Source organism: Pleurodeles waltl, chromosome 12, assembly GCF_031143425.1.
Source record: "Pleurodeles waltl isolate 20211129_DDA chromosome 12, aPleWal1.hap1.20221129, whole genome shotgun sequence".
NCBI classification, from domain to species: Eukaryota; Metazoa; Chordata; class Amphibia; order Caudata; family Salamandridae; genus Pleurodeles; species Pleurodeles waltl.
In genome coordinates, this window is record NC_090451.1 from 430,354,323 (window position 1) to 430,378,637 (window position 24,315).

General features: G+C 42.0%; 1 protein-coding gene across 2 annotated transcripts in view; it reads left to right on the plus strand.

The window, feature by feature from the left end:
• CENPN (centromere protein N) overlaps nucleotides 1-24,315 on the plus strand; it is a 183,820-nt gene that overhangs the window by 129,613 nt on the left and 29,892 nt on the right. For both annotated transcript variants that reach the window (XM_069216905.1, XM_069216906.1), the window contains exon 10: nucleotides 4,509-4,621. In XM_069216905.1, coding sequence (XP_069073006.1) covers nucleotides 4,509-4,621 — 113 coding nt within the window. The remainder of the gene's footprint in view (nucleotides 1-4,508; nucleotides 4,622-24,315) is intronic.

Here is a 24,315-nt window from a genome sequence, read left to right on the forward strand (position 1 = left end):
TTTTTCTCCCAGAGAACCCCACAAAAAGCTGGTCATCCACTTGTTGTTTGATGTAATTGATTAAAAGTGCAAGGCTGTTGTGGTGTCCAGAACTTTGGGAGGGTGATGAATTGCTCAAAGTACAAAGGTGTCATAACTTGCGGCAAAAAGGCCACCCTTGTCCTCTGCACCAGTTTGTTGGGGTGTGGGGGGGGGAGTGAAGGGCAGTTGCACCATGAGCCTGAAGCTTACTCACACAACAAATTGAATATTGACAAGGAAAACAGTCTCCAAAGAAAGCATAACAAGTAGCTGTTCAGCAGTTTGAAAGGTGCAAAAATGAGGAAAGTCTGCACGGAATTGAGATCTCCCATGAAGCATCACAAAAGATTGGGAGCCTGGGAGGGGGGAGTGTCAAACAGTTTATAAACCTCATCATAACAGGGGGTTTAAACAGGGAATGGCTTGTCCGATACATGTAAAAAATGGTGAAAGGGCTGACAACCTTTAATAGTGCTCACTGTGAGACCTTATTGGGCACAAATAACAAGACATCTCACACTTTCGCTTGCAATGGCTCCATATGTCGAACCCCAAATCAGGCCACAAATTTCTCCCAGTGCCCAGCATAAACTGACTTTGTAGAGGATTGCTGGACAGCAAGGATGGCATCTACAACTTCTAGTGGTAGATTAAGCAGCGCCAGGTGATTGCATTCAGTCTCTTTGCATGGAGGTATACATTGCTCAGGTTTAGGTGCAGAACTCTGTCCTGCTGCTGCTACAGAAACTCTTCCCACAGATGTAGCCTGATCAGTGGACAGAAGCTCAAGCCCAGGGGTTCCAGCAAGTACACTGTCCTGGCCCAATCTAGAACCTCAAGGATGAATTGGGCCCTGTCATCCCTGCGCTTTTTCAAAATTCTGGCCAGGAGAAGCAGGAGTGGAAAGGCGTAGAGGAATCCCGTGCTCAGCTCTTAAATTAAGTATGTCTCCTAGAGAGAATCTTCTTGGAAACTCCAACTTGCAAAAGTGTTTACATTGCACCACATTCTCGGCGATGGTAAAACGATCCAGCTAGGATTCTCCACATTGTTGGAAGATGCCCTTCAGCACCTCGGGATGCAGCCACCTTTCAAGATCCACCAGGTGTCGCCCTATAGGATCATCTTACCTTGCATTTAAGGATTAGGTAGACTCACTAATGCTCCAGTCAACTCCACGGGCAGGGCGCCTCTAGGCACATGAGCTACAAACTCACCTTGTCCTGCTTGTTGCAGTATTATATGGTGGTGGAGTTGTCCAAGAGGACCTGTATAGCCTACATTTGAGGGACGGTAGGAATGCCTTCACAAACAGGCGAGTAACCTGCATCTCCAACAGATGGATATGGAGTCTGGGTTCTGCCGAAGACTATAGTCCTCTGTTCTCCATCTCTCCCAGATGACCTTGACAACCCAACAAAGACACATCTTTCACAATTGGCATCTCTGGGTTGAGCAAGGAGTGAGATTAGCTGCTAGCTCAGTTGCAGCCGAGCAACAACCACTGCAGGTCTTTTGCAGTCTCCGACGAAACCTGGATAGAATGAGACGGGTTCCCTTGGTGCTGGGCCCTCTTCACATCCTATTGCAGAACCTGCTTATGCCACCAGGCAGAATCAATGAGCAGGATTCAGGAGATTCAGAAGCTTCAGAGCCACTTTTACGGAGACCCAGAAGTGAGGCTGAAACATTGGAATCATAGTCCAAATGTGCTTGACTCGTGCTGAAATGGAGGCCCTGAATTGTACGTTATCCAAAACGGTAATCAGGTAACCTCCAGATCACGCAAATAAAAGCCAAAAGCAAAAATGAAATGACTCTTATTAGGTAACTGTGTAAACATTGTGAGCAAAGCTCCAATACCGCAGATCAAGCTTACACTCTGAGCCCTGCAAGAGTCATGACAGCCACGGAGCACAGACAAAAGAAAAAAAACAGTTCTCCCGCACTGAAGTATATCAGCAAACGTGCAATAATTCATGTAACAAAACCGCCCCAAGGTGGGACAAACATAAAGCATTTACCAATTACTTCAACTGATTTTTGAAAGACAAACCCACAAACGAGTGAAAGTTATGGGTGTGAGGTGAGTGTGATTAAATGTCCACAATACTTACAACAGGTCAAAGTGCTTGCACGCTCAACCTATTCAGCTAACCAAGAAGAAGCTCTGTTGCTAAAATTAAGCATTTGTGCTTTTGTCGCCCTAAGTGGGAAGGGTATGCCCAGACGTGGAGCCCGTGCCCACTGCAGCACTGGATTCAAGCTAGCCTGACTGAAACGGCATTTTGGGCAACAAAGCAATTTATTAAACCCAGATCTTTGTGCCGGGGGGGGGGGGGGAGGCAGAGTGTTTGCATTGTTCAGCATTCCGTCCAATAGCTGTTCTTTTTGCTAAAATGAAGTGAGCATTTGGAAAACAGGACAAAAAGATGCTCTCTATGCACGGCAAAGCACGCCGATAATTACAATTATCCTACAACACTGGAACATTATTGAAAATGATGACCTTTTAACTGGATTGGCTATTCGGAAACTACTGGTGGCGTATACTACTAAAATGAACTCGAAAATAATATTGGGAAAGGTGGATATATCAAAAGTAATCATCCAACAGTTAGTTATTAAAGTGACTTAAACTTACGCTTGCTTACAGTGCAATTATTGCAGCAATGTAATTAAAGGTGGCAATGTACAATGGCATATTGAAACAAAACACCTTTTAAACACTAAGCGACACGTGAAACCCAATGTAATTTGCACCCTAAAAATCCCACGTAGTAAAGTTTAGTAACCGAGCATAAATTGCATAAAGGAATAACCGTATGAAATCCAGTGTTGCAAGAGATCTTGTCGATATTAAATCTAATATAATCTAATATAACACAGGTAAGATTCAAAATGTCTGGTTGAAAAAACACAAGGGGTGCTTATATAAAAAAAGTTTTGCAAAGGGAAACGTAGTGGATTTAATATTTACAATTAATGCATCCTAAAGGTTTAAAAAATGAAATCATTCATGTTTAGAAGTTACATTTCTATTGCTATCAAGGTGTTTACCAGTATCCCATGAAAAAAAAGCCAGTGATAAAAGAAAGTGGAGTTCAGTCACGTGACTCAGCCAGTGATGATGGACGGCAGACAACATGCCTTGTTTACTGCCAGGAGACCCAAGTGCAGACACACAAGAAAGGCTTATCACCTTATCGAGCTCTAAGGCAGGAAATACACTGTAGGAGGGTTATGTAGCAACGATCCTTTCAGTTTTTAGTATGTTGATGCAAACTGTATATTTTGATTTCAGATGATATTATTAATTCCTGAAACATTGGGTCAAAGATTAGAAATGGGGCTGTCTATGATTATAACCGATAATGTATCACAGTTAAAGATGGGGAGATATTTTAAATATAGCTAAGTATATTGACAGGCTATAATGACTGTTTGAGAGGACTGTAGACGATTTATTGTTCAATGAGTTGGGCTGAATTCTTCTTAGCGATTCAGAAACATTGAAAGAGCACAGAATTTAACTATGGAAACGAGGAGTAAAACTAGATGTAACTCTCATAGGGAAAGTGTTCAGAAAAGGAGCAGCCATATCAATATGCTGCAGACAAATTGATCCTTGAGTAACTTCTCCCTGCATTGTCATCCAGCCCAAGGCATCTCCACCTTGATTTGGAGGATTACAAATCTTAAATAGTATGTTTTCTCTGAGAAGCTTTTGCTTTTTTCGCAACTAAATAATATTGAATGAAAACACAGCTAAGTTTGTGAGACTTCTGGCAAAAGATTGCCATGGGTTTGGCCAACGCTTGCATTACCGCCTGTGCATGGTCAATGCGATTTACTGGATATCTACAGAAATAGTGTTGAAGAAAAATGTACTGAGCTGAAAGGTGGTTGTCTCATTTAAGAATGCTACTCTGTTAAATTCACATTTTACCTGTTAGTTACCAGGTCACATCGATATAGGCCAGGTGAATGCTCTGCAACAATATGTTTTGGTGCTAAGGTGACATGAGGCAGAAATATACCCCCAGGGCTCTGATAGTGCATTTATGGCTGTTGCTGACTACACCCAAATACACCATTAAGATGTATCATGTCAGTAAAGCATACACATAGAAATTATTTTGAATGCAGATATCCAAAAAGGTGAGCTTATTTCCAAATGATGACAAATCTATCTCCTGTTTGACTAGGTTTTAGAAGTAGAGTTCAGAAAGAAATAGATTTCTGTCACACAGTGATCAGTTGTAGTGGATGTGACTAATGTAAGCTCCAAAGCTACGCATGAAAACGTTTTTAAAGAAAAGAACTTCATTTGTTTCCCAGCGGTTTTTTTACATGGTGTTATAATTTATCGATTATAAGTACTAAAGTCTACTTAATCTTACTGTCAACAAATAAAATTTGTAAACCGTAATTGAAACCCGTTGCCGTTAAATAGTTGTTATTGAAAATATTCTCCTTTCTTTCAGTGGATCCAAGAGTAACTTACGAGAACAAGAATGAAAAGGAAAGGATAGAGAATTGGACGAGAGAAGTATTTGGTGAAGGGCCTCAGCCAAAACTTGAATATGCCCAGTATAAGGTACACTTTAGTACTGAATAAAGAGCAGTGTGGCTTTATAGAAATGTCTTTGTGCTCCTACATAGAAAACTGTTCAGATCGGGAAATGGCCTTAACAATGCAGGCAAAGCCACGCCTGCCGTTTCCCCAAAAGCGTAACAGCGCTTGCCTATACTAGAACTCTGCCGTTCTCTGCTTTAACCACGCATATGCCTAAACCATGCATATGCGTGGTTACGGCAGAGAGTGGTGTGTGTCTAGCTGTGCCGATGGGTGGAGAAGAACAGAAGAGGAAGAATCGGGAGAGTTAAGTGGGGCTGGGGCTAGGTTTGGGGAGGTAGATTTTAGGGATGGGGTGGTTTTAGGACTCTTTTCAAGGTAGATTTTGTTAAAAGGCTGCAGGGTTTAAGGGCTGAAGATGGGGGGGTCGGGGTACTTTTAAGGGGGAAGGGACTGTTTTCAGGGGTGGGAGTCAGTGTTAGGGGGTGAAGGGGCAGGTCTTAGGAAGGAACAGGAAGGATAAAGAGGTAAGTGAGGCTGGGGCCAGGTTTGGAGGGTGGGGGGGGAGATAGTTTTTATGGGTGGATGGTGGCTTTAGGGCTCGTTGTGTTTTTTTTTTTTTTGGGGGGGGGGCAGGGTTTTAGGGCTCAGGGCATGGGGTGGTCTGGGTAGTTATACGCGCTGGGGCTGGGTTTTAGGGCTCATGGTGGCAGGGGAAGGGGCAGTTTTCAGGTGAGGATCAGTTTTAGGACTTCGGTCGGGGGGGTCGCGGGTTTGGGTAGTTTTTAGGAAGGGGCAGGGTTTTAGACCTGAGGGCAAGGTAAGGGGTAGTTTTAAGGAGAGGGTGGGTTGGTTGTATGGCTCAGGGCAGGGGGTTGGTGTAGTTTTAGGACTCAGAGAAGGGGTTTGGGACAGTTTTCAGGATTGGGGGGGGGGCAGTTTTAGGGCTGAGGACGAGGGGGCTGAGGTTGGGGTAGTTTTTTATGAATGGGCAGGGTTTTGGGCCTCAAGGAGGGGGAGGGGTAGTTTTAAGAGCAGGACATGCTGGTTGTAAGGCTCAGGGAAGGGGGGTGGGTTGGGGTAGTTTTAAGGGGAGTGTCAGTTTTAGGGCTCAGGACAGGGAGGACTGGGTAGTTTTATGGGTAGGAGGTTAGTTTTAGGGCTCCGGGTAGTGGGATTTGGGTAGTTTTACAGGCAGGGCGGGGTCAGTTTTGGGGCCCAGGGTGGGGGATAGAAGGGGCTTTTTTAAGGGCTGGGGTATTGTGAGTAAGAGGCAGGACTGGGGGAGTTGCAATTTGCCAAGCATATTCCTTTACCAAACATGCTTTTACAACACAATTTGTGTAAAGGCATGTGTGGTAAAGACGCAGTTTTTTGTTTAGGCAGTGTGGTTGTCCTACAACTGTTCAGACCGTACTATTGAGTGGCAGACCTACAGATGATATAGCAGAACCCCAACTTGAACCCTGAATTGGTATGCACGAATATTTCATAATATATTCGAATTTATGTTCCATTCCTATAACTCACATGGTTTCGAAATGTAAACATTGCAACAAGGCAAGATATTTCCTAAACATTGTCCATTACACTTCCATAACCTATCCGTAATATCTCAAGCTATATTTTAATAAACTGACGTATAGCTTGATGTATCAATGTAAAATATGTTCTAATATTTGCCTTGTCATGTATGTCTCCTGGTTGCATTTTGTATTGGTAAATATTGGTATTCATTAGCTTAAGACAGTCTTGTAAAGCAACATCAATGAATCCCATGTTAATTGCACTGTGTAAGGAGATGCCTCTTTTTGCATGGTCACCCACGGTTTTTGGACTGATGCTGCTGGTTTTAGTTTTCTCAAGGTGCAGTGAGTCCTGCTAAGCAGGCCTCAGTGCCATTGCTGGCACCCTTAAAATGTATATATCTGATTGGTTCACCCACAGTCAATATAATTTAACTTACTGATAAGACCCAAGCATATGGTGCCAGGAGTACCTAGGGCCTGTGATAGTCTTTCTTATGGATTGTAGCACTTAAGCCACCATGAGTTTGACAATGCAAAATATGACTCAAAGCCTGCTATTGCTAACTGACAGAGATTATTGTTAACTGCTAACTCACGTTTGCCATTTAAAGTAATTGCAAAGCCTAAACCTTCCTTTTTAATATTTATAGTTCACCCCTAAGGTGCACTACAGGCATGGTGCATTATATTAAAAAGCAGGACATGCGTTTATTAAATTAAGTACGGATAGGCAGCTGTGAAGGTAACTAACAGATTTTGTACAGTGCTCAACTAGTCAGGGGAGAAAGTCTACAGAAAGAACACTTGTTCAAAGACTGGTGCTACCACAGTCTACACTCTTTTATCTGTAAGAGCAACAATGGTGTTGAATCCTGGAGCACTCCCACCCAAAAATAACAAACCACTAAATCTAAAACAATATACTGGAGCACTTCTACCAAAGAATAACAAAGTATTAAATCTAAAACAATACCCCGGTGCACTCTAGTTTGTCTTCTAAACATGTGGTTATTAACTTTACACATCCTGACAGTAAATATCACGCATTGCTGTTTTTAATGTGGAAAGGCTAGTAGCCCCATTGGCAAGTACATGGTTACACACTGACTACTTAGCAGTGCTAGCATCTGAATGGTATAAATAAATATGATACTTCGTGGTACCAAAAGAATCATTGCATGAAGCCTGGCTTGATGCTTAAGTCTAATTTATTGTAACTTTTGCACAGATGGCAACTCTACTAAGTAGCCACTTTGTTGCCCAAATTTTTCTAGTGACCATTTGCAGTTGCTCTTTACAAGACAGTCCTTTTAATGGGGGTGAGATGGGTGGTGAGATTCAGGAAAGAACAAAAATGGCCTGCCGAGGTATGATCTCTCCCTGGCAGGAAGGCCAAACAGGGTATGAGCCCAAAAGGCATGCTTCAAAGATGAAAGCTGCCTTTGACAGACAAATAGTGGGCACACACAGGAGGGGCTGCTTTTATATTTTTACAGGCAGGTTGGCATTAAAGATAGAGTGGGGGGTGTAAGCCGTCAAACTTTTTTTTTTTTTTGTGGACATGTAGCCCCCAGATAGCTGTTTCTGGGGTGGGCTGGGGAGCTCCACGCATCACTAGAACGGTTCTGCCATGTTGAGAGTGGGTAGAATAGTGCATTCTGGGCTAGCTAGATGCAACACTTTATAGGAAGTCTAAGACTAGTAGTTGCCGCCGCCCCCCCACCACCCACCATCCCATCCTGAGTGCTCAAACGGGGCCTAAAAGCGCCGCCGAGACCTGAGACCACATTTGCACTGTACAGAGGACTGAGGGAGAACTGCCCGCAGTTCCCTGGGCCCAGCAAAGAAAGGCTGCACTGAAGAGTGGATTGTACCTACTGCTCCTTGGGCTAACATAAAAACGATTGTACCTATGGTGTCCTTCCCGAGGAAGAGTTATCCTAATGCCTCAGACAGAAGTCACTCCAAGAATCAGTTGATTGACTTCATGTTGCAGCTACAGGTCCACAAAAGCTGAAGAAGCCTGCTGTGGTGAGTTGGTAACCAAGGACGCCTGACCCCCGAAGTGCTGCCTTTGGAGATTGATCTTGAACCTGAAAAGTTGCATCCAAGTCTGCACTCTGACTCTGCTGGATCCATCAGTTTAGTCACCCAGCCAAAAAGTTGTTGAGCAGTTAAGGGGCCTGTGGCCAAAGTCATCTCAATGTGTTCGTCGACCGATGGGTGGCCTCAAAGACTCAACCACCAGATCAGCAATCCCATATTCCTTGCATCAGGACCACTCCATTAAGGTCTATGGTCATTCAGGCATGGAGCCTTGATCTGCACTGGTAACTGCTTTGATTGCAAGCAGATCATAGTAGTAGTTTACAACATTATAAAAGTTTTACAAAGTTTACAGACCGACCATTAAGATGATTTATTGCGATAACTGAAAAAACTGTGTTTTTTTTTTTTTGTATCTTTGAAAATTCATATCTCCGGAACCCTCTGGGGGATATTTGTGACTTTGGTGTCTAAAGATAAAAATACAACCTACTTTTATGAATTTGTGTTGGATTTTTACAGAGTCTTGTTCCTTTCTTATTCAACTGTTTTGGTGGTTCTTAATGCTTTACTCCTGTTCCTTTCATTAAACCTGAGGACTCTGAGCTACAACTATTGTTTATCGAGCTAAGGTTTGTCAAACTAATCTGATTGGACCCCTTACTGATAATGATTTTTTATTATTACATGATGAGGTGATATAATAAGCTGCTCTGCTCTTCTGTTCTTATTCCATAAATTATTTTTGAAATCAAATTTAAAAGCCACTCTGTGACTATTATTCTATTCTCTTTGCCCTTTAGGCAACATTGCCATGTATTGAGTATTCTATGCATACTTTGTTTTTTAACTTGGCGGTAACGTGAAACTAAGTCACGCTCTCTTCAGATTATTTAAAACCGATGCAACTGAATCTTTCTCTTTTTAAATAACATGTGCATTTTCTTGTCTATGTTTCATTCTTACTATGGTCAATATCTGTTTTAACTCTTTTCCTATATGATCTTTGGTCTGTTTCTAATACCTTGATTGCTGTAAGCAGCTGAGGTTAATAGCTCTCTGGTTTGTACCCTATCTGATCATATGCCTGCATGTGATATTTTCCCTACCTATGTGAATTTATGAAACAAGCAGTAGAAACTCACACAATGTGTTTAAACTATAGCATCCATCCTATTAAATGTATTTGTAATCTCCAAGCTTGTAGAATAGCTCCAATCTTGTAAAATAGTGTTGAAAGCTAATGGTTCTACTCCATAAAGTGCCAGTGGAATGATGTTACCCTGTAAAGCAGTGATACTCAAAGTATGGGCCGGGGGGCTGCATGCAGCCTCCTGACCTTTTCATGAGGCTATCTTGAGGATTAAACCTCAAGATAGAGATTTCTATGAATTCTCGCAGTTCCTGCATAGGAATGGGGACAGAGAAGGTTCGGACTACTGAGAAAAGCATCATCTGCATAAAGTAAGATCAAATGTGTGGTCCTTCCAACAGTGATCACCCGCCCATGGGCGCATGGTTTGCTGGAGACTGAATGCTAGGGGCACCACCAGTCCAAATAAGTGGCGAGAGGGTCCAACCCTGCCTGGTGCCCCTCCCCAAATGAAACAAGTCAGAGACTACCCCCCCAGTGCGTACACGAGCACAATGGTCTACATATAATAGTTGTATCCAACAGATGAATTTGGGTCCTATGCCAATTTTTGGCAGAATCTGCCAGAGGTATGTCCAGTTCAAAAAATCGAAAGCCTGTTCGATGTCAAGGCAGACAAGTTTTAGTTCCTCAGGTTGGTGAAGTATGATGAACATGAGCTAGCCTCCTCAAATTATGCAATGTATTATGTTTAGGAATAAACCCGAATTAGTCTTCATGTATGAGGTATGGGAGGTAATGGCGTAATTGATTGGCAAGAACAGTACTAAGTATTTTAACATCAATGTTGAGGAGAGAAATAGGCCGGTAAGCTGAGGCTAGAGCGGGGTCATTGCCTGATTTATGTATCAATACAATCAGAGCTTCTCGCAGCTAGAGAGGGAGGCTACCAGACTGCAAGGCTTCCTCATAGACTTCAATGAGTTTGTCCACCAGCAAGGGGCCATCTCTGACCAATTTCCATAAGTGGGCCCTGCACTAAATATCTTTCTATTCAGTCAAACCAGCCTGTGTTCCGCTACCAAAACTCAAATCCTCCTTGCCAAAGATGTCCCTGTATCCTCTCAGCTCTAGGAATCAAATAGGCATTTCATTTCTGTGCCAATATTATATCAGTTTTTACAGGATTTAAATTTAAAATCAAATGTACATTGAGCATGTATATGACATTGAATGCCCCCAAGATCTCCTAAATTGCCCTTCTAGATCATAGCTTTCCTGGTCCAGTTGTCTATACATATGCCTTGCAATGACAAAAACTCAACAATACAGGCTAATATCCAATTGCATTTCATATCAACATGCTTTACTCACCCGACATATGAATTGGGGACCATTGGAAAGGGCTATCTTCTTGGCTCTTATTTTTCACAAGATAAAAAATTACCTATTTCTTTGCTCTCCCTCGGCTATGTCTCTTGAATCCACAAAAAAGCATAATTATGGAATACATTACCAAAATATGATTTGTATCTGTGCATTTTCCAGACAGGAAGACCTACGCCTTTAGAGGGGCTCAAAGCCTATCAGTAGTTATTAAATACACAAAAACTCTTGTCAAACATAAATTATTTTCCTTTATTGAGATTGTGTTGTAAGTTAAAATTAGTTATATAGCTTGAATAGTATTCCAGCCTAGTTATTTCCCTCTATCTTATTCTCTTCCTGAAAACCTATCTATTTTAAATCCTACAAACATATTTTAAGGAGGAAATTGTATTAAAATCTTTTATTATTGATTCTCTTTTTATTGGCCTTAATTTGTTGTGTGGTTTTTTTGTTTCTCCCAATTTTACTCCAATATTTGTACTGCAGTTAGACAATGTGGCAAGGCCCAGATCCATGTGCTTCAGTCTCTTTAGACATCTTCCCTTCTAATACTTTTGGCATGTAATACCTCTCTCCTCTGTTTACAAGGGAACATTTCAGAGTCCCTAGGTAGTCTCTCTGCATAACCCCTTTTCTCCATAAAATGTTGTACTTTCTATTGTGTTTAATATGCACCTTCAATAATTTCCTTATTTTCAAGCTTGTTTGATTCTGATTAACATTGTCACATTGGCCTTATGCTTTAAATTATAATACAGGGCATTGTCCTCTGAGTCTTGGATGTGGGTTAAAGTAAGCAGTAACTAAAGATTTATTGTGCCAGTTAATTAAAACCATATACAAGAGAATAATGCTCATACCAAGATTCACAAATGAATACAATTGTTTCTTAAAAGTTAATGTAAGATAAAAATCGATTTTGTGCCCCAGAATACTGGTCTTTCTCCTTATACCCCGCATGAGAGGCAAAAGCAAAAAGTTAGCTGTATTGTGCCTTCCTCAATGTAACACAAACTACATTGTCTTTCTATGCTTTACCTGCTAGTGAGATTTAAGCAATACCCTTTAAATTGCTAGAAATAATTATAGTGCAGTTTAAACCTAACCAATGCTTTTTTTAAATTTGAAAGTAGGTATTTGAATCCAGTTAACTTTGCTTTGTGGATGGTGAGTTTTCTTTGTAGTGTAAGCTTTTATACTTGGTTGCAGACCTCTTGTCAAAGCGACAATACACTGATTTTATAATTTCCTTTATTAGTTGTCATGCCTGCTTCGTCATTGTTAGAATGTTGCTATAGATGGGAGGTTGCTATGTAATATTAGTTCTTTTAACCTGTAGTTGATCAAAATCTTTTCCCTGATGTCAAAACTAGGTCTTTTATTTTGAATTTCAGGGTTTTTGTATCTGCCTTAAACCATTTGCACAAATAGTTATTTAAATTAATTTTATTCAGAGTTTGAGTTTGCAAGTGAGGAAGACCTAGTACTAGCCTTTCCAGACAGATAAGGGTTGATGTCTTAAGTTAAGTTTGTTGGTCACATTTGATAAAGAAACCAAACTGGCTAATGTCTGATATTTTAATATTACCAGGAACAGTGATGGTGGGACCAATTGAGCCCCCCTCAGATCCATAGTTTTTTTTTATAAATGTTACATAGCTGTTCTACATCTTTTAGTCATCTTCGCCTTATATGATCAATTTAAATTTCAAATCAGTTTCCACTTAGAGATAAGTGTAATGCGACACTAGCACAATGTTTTCTCAAATGTACCTTGGTTTACCACATCCAAACAACATAGTTTTTATTTTGTTAAAATTGAATAATAAAACATTAGTTGTCTTTGTAATGTATTCTGAGTCACCGAAAACAAATTAAGGTCATCTGCATATCCTAAATAGAAGATTCTGTTTGCCAAATCTAACTCTGTTCGCCAAATCTAGGAGAATCCCCATTAGTTTAAGTAAGAAATTAGGTAAAGTCAGAAATAGAATGTGAAAAGAGAAGCATGGCTAAGATACATCCTCGTTTAGGTCAGTAGCTTGTTAATACCTGTCACTTTTATGTGAACCCAGGTATTTGTATGAAGCTCTGGTAGTAGATATAATAGTGTGATCTATTCCCCAAGCATGTAGTTTGTCCAAAGAATGCTTCTTACCGACTTCTTGAAGGCAGTGTAGTTATTGATGAAACACAAATATAGTTTGTGATCTTTGTTTTCCAAAGAGCAACAAGCCAATGTCACTAATGTGACTATCTTGTCTACTTTTGAGAAATGTATTGTAAATCCAGTCTAAGGGTGTATAATTTCTTTGGCGTCAACCCATTGTACTAATAATGTTAGAAGATGTTTTGTATATAGATTGTAAAACAGAACCTTTCCACAATGGCCAGATCTGGCTATATGCACCTGTGCCATTATTTCCTGTTTTCCTGTTAAAAAAAGAATGATGCAGTCAGTTGATGAGAGCTTTATTGCAGATAGTGGCATGTTGTTTGGGCCAGATGCACAAGAATTTCAACAAGTTATAAGTATTTTCTCATCTAACTTGTGTGAAGTTTGATATTTTTGTTGACCCATGTCATAAACTAAAATATTGTTTTTATTTGTTTGACCTCCATATAGATTGGAAATGAAGATTTTCTAACTGGTGTATAAAAAACTCTAGGCCATGCTTATGATGATTCGAGCCATAGGCTACAGTACACCAGAATTATTGTCATTTGAGTATCATTATGGTTAATTGCAAGTTGCAGTTCTATTTAAGCATCTGCCTGTCCCTGTAGTCTAATATTATATACCTGCTTTGTATTTATAAGTAATGGTCCTTCTTTCATCTGTATTAACTTTGTTTTTGTGCAGCTCTCAAGTTTTTCCTTTATCCTCTTTGATCAAAATTAAATATCTGGCTATCCATGGTATTCACCCTTTGTACCTCCCTTTTTTTGTTTTGGGCTGCAGAAAAAAAGGCGAAATTAAAAAATTCTTTACAGGTTTTCTCAAGTGGATATCCAGTTACAAGACATGTTTTGAATGGAATGTGTCAAGCTTAGTGCATCCAGAATGAAGGCCAGTTCCCACAGTATACTTATGTGTGACTGGAACTCTGAATTCCAAATAAGTTGCCTATTTACCATCAGGACACTTTGCTCAATATTCATGTTGGATTATAGTAGAAAAGTTGCTCACTTTAAAGAGGTATATTGAGGATAGGGATCTCTGTATAGGTGAATAATGATTTTGAAGTCATTATATTTATCAAATTCTGTCACATCTAGAAATAATTAATTACAGTTTTGCTTCCTTCTGTGTGAAACTTGTGATTAGCTTGTTGATCGTTCAGGAATATGCCATTAAGTAGTCTAAAACCCATATTCCTAAGTGATTAAATAATTTTTCTTCCATTTGCGGTAGATATAACGATATTGCAGACCAGTTGTGGCATGCTAAATTGTTCATCCAGGTTAACAATATTTGTTGCCTGACTTCTGCATATTATGTTTGAATTGAAATTCCTAGTTATTGGGATGTCTTTTTATATAAGAATTAAGTTTCATAACCTAGTGTTGAATTGATCAAACATATTTTCTATTAATACTTTGTTTGTGAAATGCAGATGTTAATCACCATAAGTTACATTTTATCCTTAAATTGTGTGGAGATTTCAATAGTTTATAATTCCTCCACCATTATGTTTAATTTGTCTATCTGTACCTGCTCTATTCCAAGAGCATAGGTCATGATTGCGGATGAGTTAATAACTTTGGAAACCATTGAGGGTCTGTAATGTGTTGAAGTTGATCCCTAGTTGTCTGTCATCTGTACTAATCGTAGGTGGAAGGTAGACCTCTCTTGTTTATCATTACTCAGTTTTTACTTTCAAGATATCCACCTCAGAAGTAATTTCAGTGGGCCGTTATTATAAAAAAAAAAAAAAGTATTTTTTTTCTCCTGAATATGCCATTGTAGGGCTTTTGCTGGTGATGGATTTCCTAAAGGGAAGTGGGTATTTATTTTGCTTCCCCAATTTTAGAATAATGCCCCACTCTTTTAAGTGGTTTTTCTTTGACCAAATTTTATTCCATAAATCTTTTGAAGGCCATTTGGTATGGGTGATTTCCTAATTAATTGATTGTTCAAATATGGACTCAGTACTTAGTAGGTCATTCTATGTTACGTGATTCAGTTAAGTTTGGGGACCATAGGTTTAATGTTTTGCCTGTTTAAATTGTCATATTTGCCTTCAAAGCTATATTGTAAGCATAGATCTATTAGAGTTGACTATACATTTTGAGCTAAAGCTATAGCTTGTTCTAGATGATTGTTGTTTTTGAGAGTACAATTACATTTCTCAACTTATTTTTTTTTTTATATGTAATGTTTGTCAGTAGGTAAGGTTCTGTTTTGAGTTTCCTTCATTCTCGTATTCGTTTGTCCAAAGTACATTTTCATTTGGTACTCCGTCTACTGTTTCCTTTATTCATTTATCTCATTTGCAGTTGGTTTCAATATTTCATATTTTGTCACTTAATTCAGTTTCCGCTCTAGGCCTGCTTTGAGTTGGCAGTGTTAGTTTTCTGTTTTATTATTGATTGATGTACCGTTTTTTTTATTTCTAATTCATAGTAGCAGATCTAATGATTGTTATTTCTACAGTCTAGTTTCGTTGTTCCTTACACTGTTTATTATTCTCATGTATTGGAAATAATTTCGGATTCATTGGCCCGGAGTTGTTATTAGGGAGGAGTTTGGATTTGTTGTTTAATTTCCTCAGTTACTTCAACTCAAGTTTGCTTAAATATTTTCTGAAGCCTTTGGCTGCTTAAGATTCCGGTGGCATTGTTCCTTGAGGCATTTTTCTATTTGTTTTAATCGTTTCTGACAATTTACGCTTATTGGTAACATGAATTATTAATGTTATTAGTAAACCAGCCTTATACAGTGTATAACATTTGAGAAGATTCTTGTATTACGCATTTATCTTTAAGAATGTTGTTTCTTGTGGAACTTATAATTCTTGTTTTTTTTCCTCCTTGTTCTCAGTTGGAATGTTATTGATTTTCTATTAAGTCTTTATTTGTAGAATTTACTTGGCACTGGCACATTTGTGCTGCTATTTTTAAATGTGTATTACATAAATACGTTATATTCTCTGTAATATCTGTAATTTTCCAATAAGGAGCCCAACTTTCTCATTTGGTCTTTTGATGGACTTTCAGGGCCGACCGATTTTAAACCGCCTCTTTCAGGGCAGTCATTTTTTCTGTTAGTATTGTAGATTGTGAAATTAGGGAATGCACAATTTTGGTCAAGGTATTGCTAATTGTGCCCATTGAATTTTATACCAGATAAAACAGTTTTATTATTCCACCTCTTTGTCTTTTATTGATGTTTGTTTTTTGTTGGATGTTTCATTGTGATCCATACCTTTTTCTATTTCTTGTAAGATCACTGATCTCTTGAAGGAGCTCATTTGTTCAAGTGGAAAGTCTTGACAGCGGTCATTTATGTTGGAATCATCTCTACGTAGTTCTGTCTCTGGAGAGTGATAGGTTTGGAAAACTGTAGTTGTGTTATTAGCATTATATAGAAGCTTACCATTATTGAATCAAACTTTGCAACGCTTGACACCATCACAGAGTTTTGGTTGGACAATGTCAGTGATCTGTTATCATGTTTGTTAAAAAGAAGCGACCCACTGTGCTGTGTTTTAATGTTGCTATTACTTTAGCTACTACTCCTTTTTTTTTTTTTTTTTTTTTTTTTTAAAGAGGTGTTCCTTGCTGTTTTGATGTTTTAAAGTGGATATCGGTTCTCTCATGTTCTGGGTATGAAGCAGTAGGGCATTTTATTCCTGCATTCCAAGCCCTTTTTGAGATAGTTGCATTCTAGTAATCATTGCTTTAGTTGGTGTGGCTTAGTTGAGCTGATTAATTTTGTGCTATATTTCGATGAGTGTTTATGTGTAAGTATAGATGATAGTTACTAGGATAAGCTAGGATGTGAAGACAATAGAGAATATTCATTGATCGAGAAAGAGTTTAAAGTTAGGCAATGTGATCCTTATCTGACTGCAAATCCTATTGGGTTAATTGAAAGGGATTGTTTGATACCCTGGTGTTGCTGTAAAAAGGTCAATGGGTATTAAAATTTGATCTTTTATTTATTTTTAAACTCCTTTTATTGTAAACAAAGCTCAGCATACAATGGAACCCATATCAGTTACATAGGCAGATAGTAGTTCAAACAAGGTACACAATAGTATCCGGCCATCGACCAACATTACACGACCACTGAGTTTAAATCATCTCTCGTGCCTTGCCCAGTCCCTCTTGCCTCCCCTCCCCTCCTGAGAGCCCAGGAGATAATTGCCCCTTCCTAGCTATTCAACTTTCTCTATATGCCTCTCATTTTTCCATATTTCTTCACACATCCCCTGCTTTTGTATATCACTTGTTCCACTCTTTGACACCAGTCTAAGTTCCTCTCCCAGTCTGCAGTTCGCGGAGGGTCTCTCGCCCCCTATCCCCATGCAGTGTTTTGCTTTGCCACTCCAGCTGCCAATTGTAGCAAAGTCTTTGCATGTCTGGGCCACCCCTCATCACCCTTAATGCCCAGTAGTGACCATTTCACCTCTAGGGTTATGTGCAGCCCAGTTACTTTATCGTTATCTGAGCCACCCTTTTCCAGTACTCCTGAATCACTGGGCATCCCCACAGGGTGTGGAAGAAGGAACCCGCTGCGTCGCATCCTATGGAACATCTGTCAGTAAGTGCGACCCATCCTGTGCAATAGTTTACTTGAGTAATATGCTCTGTGTAGAACCGTCACCTGTATGAGACGGAAACGGGCCCTTATAGCCACCTCCCTGGGGCTCTGTACCACCTCTACCCAGTCCTCATCCTCGAGCGTTCCTAGATCATTTTCCCAGGTGGAGCGCAAAGTCGTCAGAGGGTATTTGGAGTTGTTCATAATTGTCTTGTATATCAGGGAGATAGCCTTAGTCATCAAAGGCTCCGTCAGTAATCGATCTTCCAGGGGCAATGACTCTGGTAGCTGCTCTCCCCCTACTATGTGTCTGTGCAATGCGTTGCCAAGTTGTAGCAGCCTATATCGTTAGGACGGTCCCATTTCCTACACCCGCTCATGGTCCTCAAAGGTCAATAGTGCTCCTCCTGTCCACACATCCCAATGAGCTCCCACTTCCTAAATCCCTGGAGTTTCCCCACCTCCTGCAGCAGTGCGCTGGACCAAAGTGGAGTTCTATTTGATAGCTTTCCTTCTCATCGAAAAAATCTATGGCTGCCCTCCAGGCTCAGGCCACAGACTGCATGTGAAACACCAGTTGACCCAACCGCTCGCCCCGTATAGGAACGTATGGAAGCTCTGAGGTCCCACTGCCTCTCTATCTACCCGAAATGCCGGGTCCTCTCCTGCCGCAAACACCCAGTCATTTACTATGTACAATTGTGCTTCCTAGTAATCCGCACGTATATCCTGGACCGCCAGGCCTCCCTCAAACACTCCCCTCTGGAGTTTAGTTAGAGAGATTCCCCCCCCCCCCCCCCCCCCCCCCCAATGGGGTATTTTGCAGATAATACAGAAGCCGCTGCAGGGCCGTCATCTTGAAGAGCACAGTACGTTCCATCAGAGAGACTGGGATCCCCCTCCAATGCAAGACATCCGCCTCGATGCGCCTCAGCTGCATTAGCAGGTTTTCCTCCAGGAACCTGGGCACATTTTGTGTGACATAAATACCTAGGTAACGAAACCCTTCCGTCGCCACTGGGGCGACACACCGCACAGGCAGCTCCAGGGTGCCTCCCCCATGAGTGGGTAGACCAACGATTTGTCCCAGTTAATTTGGTATCACGAGTAACTACCAAATATTTTAAAGATATGGAGCAGCCTGTCCACCATAACTCTTGGTCTCACAGCATAGAGCAGAATATTGTCTGCATACAAAGAGATTCGCTCCTCTCATCCTCCCTTCCCTACTATCCCACATAGCAAAGGGTCTTGCCGTACCCATGCTGCTAGTGGCTCTAGTGCAAGTGCGAAAATTAATAGGGACAAGGGGCATCCCTGTCTCGTCGTCCTGCTGAGTGCAAACGAGCAAGAAATTGGCCCGTTCACTCGCACCCTTGCCGGGGGGACCGGTATAGTAGGCGCACCCATTTGCAGAATCCAGGGCCAAATCCCATCCTGTCCAGTGCTACGAATATGTATGGCCATCCCATACTGTCAAACGCCATTCTGGCATCCAGCGCCAGCACTACGGCATCCTCATGGTCTGCTTCATTGGTCATGTGCAGAACCCCGTACAGGCGATGGAGATTGAGTCTAGTCCCCCACTGGGGCATAAACTCTGCTTGATCTGGGTGATTCAGTTTTGTAATCGCCTTCTGCTTCCTGTTGGCTAGGATCTTTGCCAGGACCTTAACCTCCACATTTAACGGCGAGATGTGCCTGTACGAACTGCAGGCCTCAGGGTCTTTCCCGGTCTTTGGAATTACCACTGTAGGGGCTATTCTCTGATCCCATGGTAGGAACCCTTCTATCCTTACTGTCCTGAACATTTTCACTCTATATTTTGTCGCCTTTTTATCTGTACACTTGTACAGCTCGACTGGGATATCATTGGGCCCAGCAGCCTTCTCGGACTGTAAGTCTCGGAGGGCCTTACCAACCTCCTCCTCTGACAGCTCTTTCTCCAGCTCATCGCGGTCCTCAGAGGTGAGGGTCAGCAGACACACACCCACAAGTCGTTCCGCACATTCCACCCCGGTGTACTCGACCTGGACTCCTACAGCCACTCATAATAGTCAGCAAAGGCCTCAGCGATGTCCCCACTGGTTGTGCACTCCTGCCCTTCTGCACCTCGGACTGTCACAACTCAGGTCCTCTCCCATCTCTTTCAAGCCAGGCTGTTAATTTGTTGGCCTTATATCCCACATTGTAGAGCCGTCGCTGAATTGCGAGCGCATGTGCCCTTGCCCTGCCGTCTGTCAAATCCCTCAACTCGCGAAGTCTAAGTTGGTGACATTGTTCAGGACACGGCCGACTGGCCTGCATGGGTGCCATCTCAAATGCCCTGATCTCTGCTTCCAAACCCTCTACTTTGATCTGTTGTTCCTTTTTCGTTCCGCCTACCAGCGCCTGCCCCTGGCCCCGGATCACTGCTTTGTACGCCTCCCACAGGGTGACTGGTGATGCTACAGACCCGTCGTTTTCTTGGAAGTACATAGTGGTATGTTCTCTCACCTTGTCCCTGAATTCTGGATCTAGGAAATGCCAAAGGTCCAAACTTGGAGGCAGCTGCCGTCCCCTATCCTGACCCCTGGGTACCACCGTCGCCGGAGAGTGATCCAAGACCTCCCTTGCGAGATGAGCCACCCCACAGAACTGCCCCTCCTGGGAATAGAGCGTAAAGATGTAGTCTATTCGGGAAAAACTGTTGTGTGCTATTGAAAAGTACGTATGTTGGTTCCCCCCGGGTTATGTTCCCTCCAGAGGTCCACCAGGCCCAACGCTTCCACGAACATCCTAAAGGGACTCCCATCCACCACGCCTAGGCCCCGACAGCCTGTCCCTTCTCACATCCATGATATCATTCATATCTCCACCTAGGTTCAGGATGCCTCTGGGTAGGCCCAGTAGCTCCCCTCCCAACTCTTGAAACATGCCCCCTTGCAACCCGGGAGGCACATAAAGCGAGCAGATGTTTATATTTGACCCTCCCAGGTACCTGTCTGCAGTACAAACCTACCTAAGGGGTCTGCATGCGTGGTTCCCAGAGTATATGCCACCTTTGTGCTGACCATTATTCCAACCCCCCTCAAACTAGTTGTATAACCCCCATGCGCAACCAGGGAGTAGCCCATTTGATCTAGTGCCTTATAACTTCCCTTTCAAATGAGTGTCCTGAAGTAGGATAATGTCCGGTGCATGCCGCCAGATGTATTGTAAGACTACAGTGCGCTTAATTTTATTGCCAAGGCCATTGACATTCTAGGTCATAATCTTGACCTCTGTTTTAGTCTGTTGTGACATGTCGTGTTCATGGGTGCCGCCCCGTCAAGAGCCGTATCCTTGCCCCTAACCTGTAATTGTTTTGTTGCGGAGCTAAAACCATAGGCCTCTAATGTGACAGGAACTGTCCCTGGACAATCCACCCCAACATTTCCACTCTCCAACCCCCGCCCCCCACCGCTACCCTGCATTGTGGACCCAAACTTGCCCACCTCCCTAACTTGGAGAGCGTCTGTTGTCCTAGAACGATCTAACTAGTTAAAATAGATCATTTAGATCCACATTGCAGCTTACACACTGAGACTTAAGAGGCAGAGAAGAGGTTATTTTTATTTAGGGGAGTTTGGTTTCTCTTGAAAAGGAATTGTGAGGTTTTCTTTTTTCTTTTCTTTTCTTTTTTTTAACTAATGAGGCTTAAAAACACAGTTCAGGTAGATTGCATGACTGTTTTCATAGAATGAGTGTGGCTGGAGATATCCTTGGCCTCATTAAATGCCACCCAAACTGCCCTTTCCAGGACACAGCCTATCAGGCAGCGCAGCCTATCAAACCTATCATATATCTGGTTCGCTACCGACTGATCAACAGCCAGAGTAGTGTCATGCACTACTTCCTTCAGTGTTCACATGTTGTTTTGTACATGGGCTCCGTGCCCCAGATTTAAAATGGTTATTTACAAAGTATATCATTTTGGAGATTGTTTATTGATATCATACCATTTGTCTCTTTATTATCTGCCCCTGGGATGAAACAGACAGTGCCCCCAATGTTAAACATTTTTTAGGTGCCCAGAGTTTGACCAGGGCATCTAATTTAAAAATAAAAACGACCAAAAGAGAGACTGTTACCAGCTCCTCTGCAGCCCCACACAATGGGGCTACTTCCAGGGAGCCGGCAGCATCATGGGAGACAGGTGACAACACCCAAGCCCCCACGTAGCCCCCCCCCCCCCCCCCCCCCAAAAAAAAAAAGATGATGAAACCAGAACGCCCACAAAATTAAAGAAAATATATATTTTTTAAAACATAGGCAAGGCTAATAGAGCGACTGGGGCCATCTCCTTACACAAACAAGATGCAAGGTAACATATGTATTTAATGATATCTTCACAGATACCGTGATGACTGCTTGGTCAAACCTGTATTCTGTTTGCTGGCAGGTAGCCCAGCATCTTAGACTAACACCAGGTGATATTTTCTTTCCTCGCCAAGCACCTTAGTCTTATTGTACATGCGTCGACCCCGAAGGTGAACCCCAAATTGTTTCCAGTTAGTCCTCCAGACAGAGAATCCATAAAGATTAATGCTTATGGTAAATATTAGACCTGGCATCCTTGGCGTGGTTTCCCCTGCCTTTTTGCCTCTGCTTCCTGTATTTTTGACTGTGTACTGGATTTCGTTTTTGCTGGTTTTTGGTACTCTGTGCACTTTACCACTGCTGACCAGTGCTAAAGTGCAATTGCTCCCTGTGTAAATTGTGATTATGATTGGGTATTCCTGATTGGCCTATTTGATTTACTAGTAAGCCCCTAGTAAAGTGCACCAGAGATGCCCAGGGCCTGTAAATCAAATGCTACTAGTGGGCCTCCAGGACTGATTGTGCTACCTACATGAGTAGCCCTGTAAACATCTCAGACCTGCCACCCCCAGTGTCTGTGTGGGCAGTTTTGTACTGCCAATTCGACCTGGCAAGTGTACCCAAAACCTTTCCTTTGTCTACATATAAATCACCCCTAAGGTAGCCCCATGGGCAGGGGACAGTGTATTTAAAAGGTAGGACATTTACCGGTGTGTTTTACATGTTGTGATAGTGAAATACTGCTAGATTCGGTTTTCACTTTTGCAAGGCCTATCTCTCCCATAGGTTAACATGGAGATTACCTTTAAATATCTTAAGTGCCATTTCCAATTGGGAGCTAATCGAAGTATGGAAATTGGGCTCTCTGAACTCACGATTTAAAAATACGTCTTTTAGTAAAGTTGGATTTTAGGTTGTCTGTTTGAAAATGCCACTTTTAGAAAGTGGGCATTTTCTCACTTAACCATTCTGTGCCTCTGCTTGGCTGCTGATTCCACGTCTGGGTCAGACTGACAGTTGGGCTGTTTGTGAATTAACTCTAGACCGTGACACAAAGGGAGCTGAGGTGTGTCCTGCATATCCTGATTAGTCTTTCTGGGCTAGAGTGGGAGGGAGGAGGGGACACTTGCTCTTGAAAGGGCTGTGCCTGCCCTCACACAATACATACTATACCCCTTAGAGTGTGTCTGGGGCAGGGCAAGGAAGAGGCAGGGTCTTGTGCACTACAAAGACTTTGCTTTGAAGTTTGCCTAATTCAAAGGCAGAAATGAGTATAAGTATTGGACTGCTGACCCCACAACTTTGGAACACTTCGGGATCTCTACCAAGGGGAAGAGCTGTGAGGAGGACTACTGCCCCTTTGCTGTTTGTGCTTTGTTGGGTTGGCCTGCAGTTGCTGCTTCTGCCTTAGAGGGGGGCGAAGACTGGACGTTGCTGTGTATCCTGCTTGCAAAATGTCTCCAAGGGCTTGGACTGAGCTTGCCTCCTGTTAAGCGGTCTCAGGGACATCAGACTTCATCTGTCAGCACCTTGGTCCACTTTCTGAGACCCTAGACTTGCCAAGTGGTGTCACATCCCGTCGCTGGTCCCTTGAATGGAGAAGCTAGTAAAACCTGAGAGAAAATCCACGCACTGGAGGCGGGTGGCAGAAAACTCGACACTGTGCCAGTGAAATTGACAACTTCCCTTCCAAAGGTGCAAAGGGCAGTAGGGAGTGACTAGGGGGATGGGGGGGAGGTTGTGGACACAGGTGTCTCTGGAGGGAAGAGGGACCACTGAGTGTCTTGAGGATACTTTTGAGGGGGAGAGGAGGGAGTGGGAGTGGGAGAAGCCACAAGAGAAAGTAGAGGGGCTGCATGGGGATTGTGGTCACACAAGACCAAGGGCTTTGGGGAGTAAGGTGGCACCTGGAGAAAGGGTAGTAAGCAGGGGGCCGGGCATTAATTAAAAACATTAACAAAATATGTTGAAAACAATAAAAACTAACTAGAAAAAGAAGAAGTTAAAAACATGCATTTAGGAGAGACACAAGACAACCCCCCATCCCCACCCTGTTACTCTCACTACTAGTCTGTTAGGATCATAACTCAAGGTAGATTATGTTTCCAAATAGTCAGCTATTGCATTGCATCCTAGGGTACAACAGATTTAGTCTGAACAAATGCGTTGACGCACTTCGGTGGTATATGAAGATATCAACCACCTTCTTCAGGACAAATGTCAAAATTATGTTCCACACACACATACAAAAGATCAGGTAAAACCTACACACAAAAATACCCCAAATTTTTACAATATTTTAAAAATAAAAAACATTTACATATAAAAATAATTGCTTTGTGACAAATGGAAAAAGTCCACACAAATGCAACATAAAAGTGGTATCATTAAACCTAAATAATCCAAATCTTAGAATTGTAATTCTCCATCATTAAATGCATTCCCACTCCATTTACCAATTCATTCATGTGATTATCGATTTTTCACCATTCAGTGCTTCATTTAATACTGTACTCACACCAATCTCACTCGTTTTGACCTTATGCAC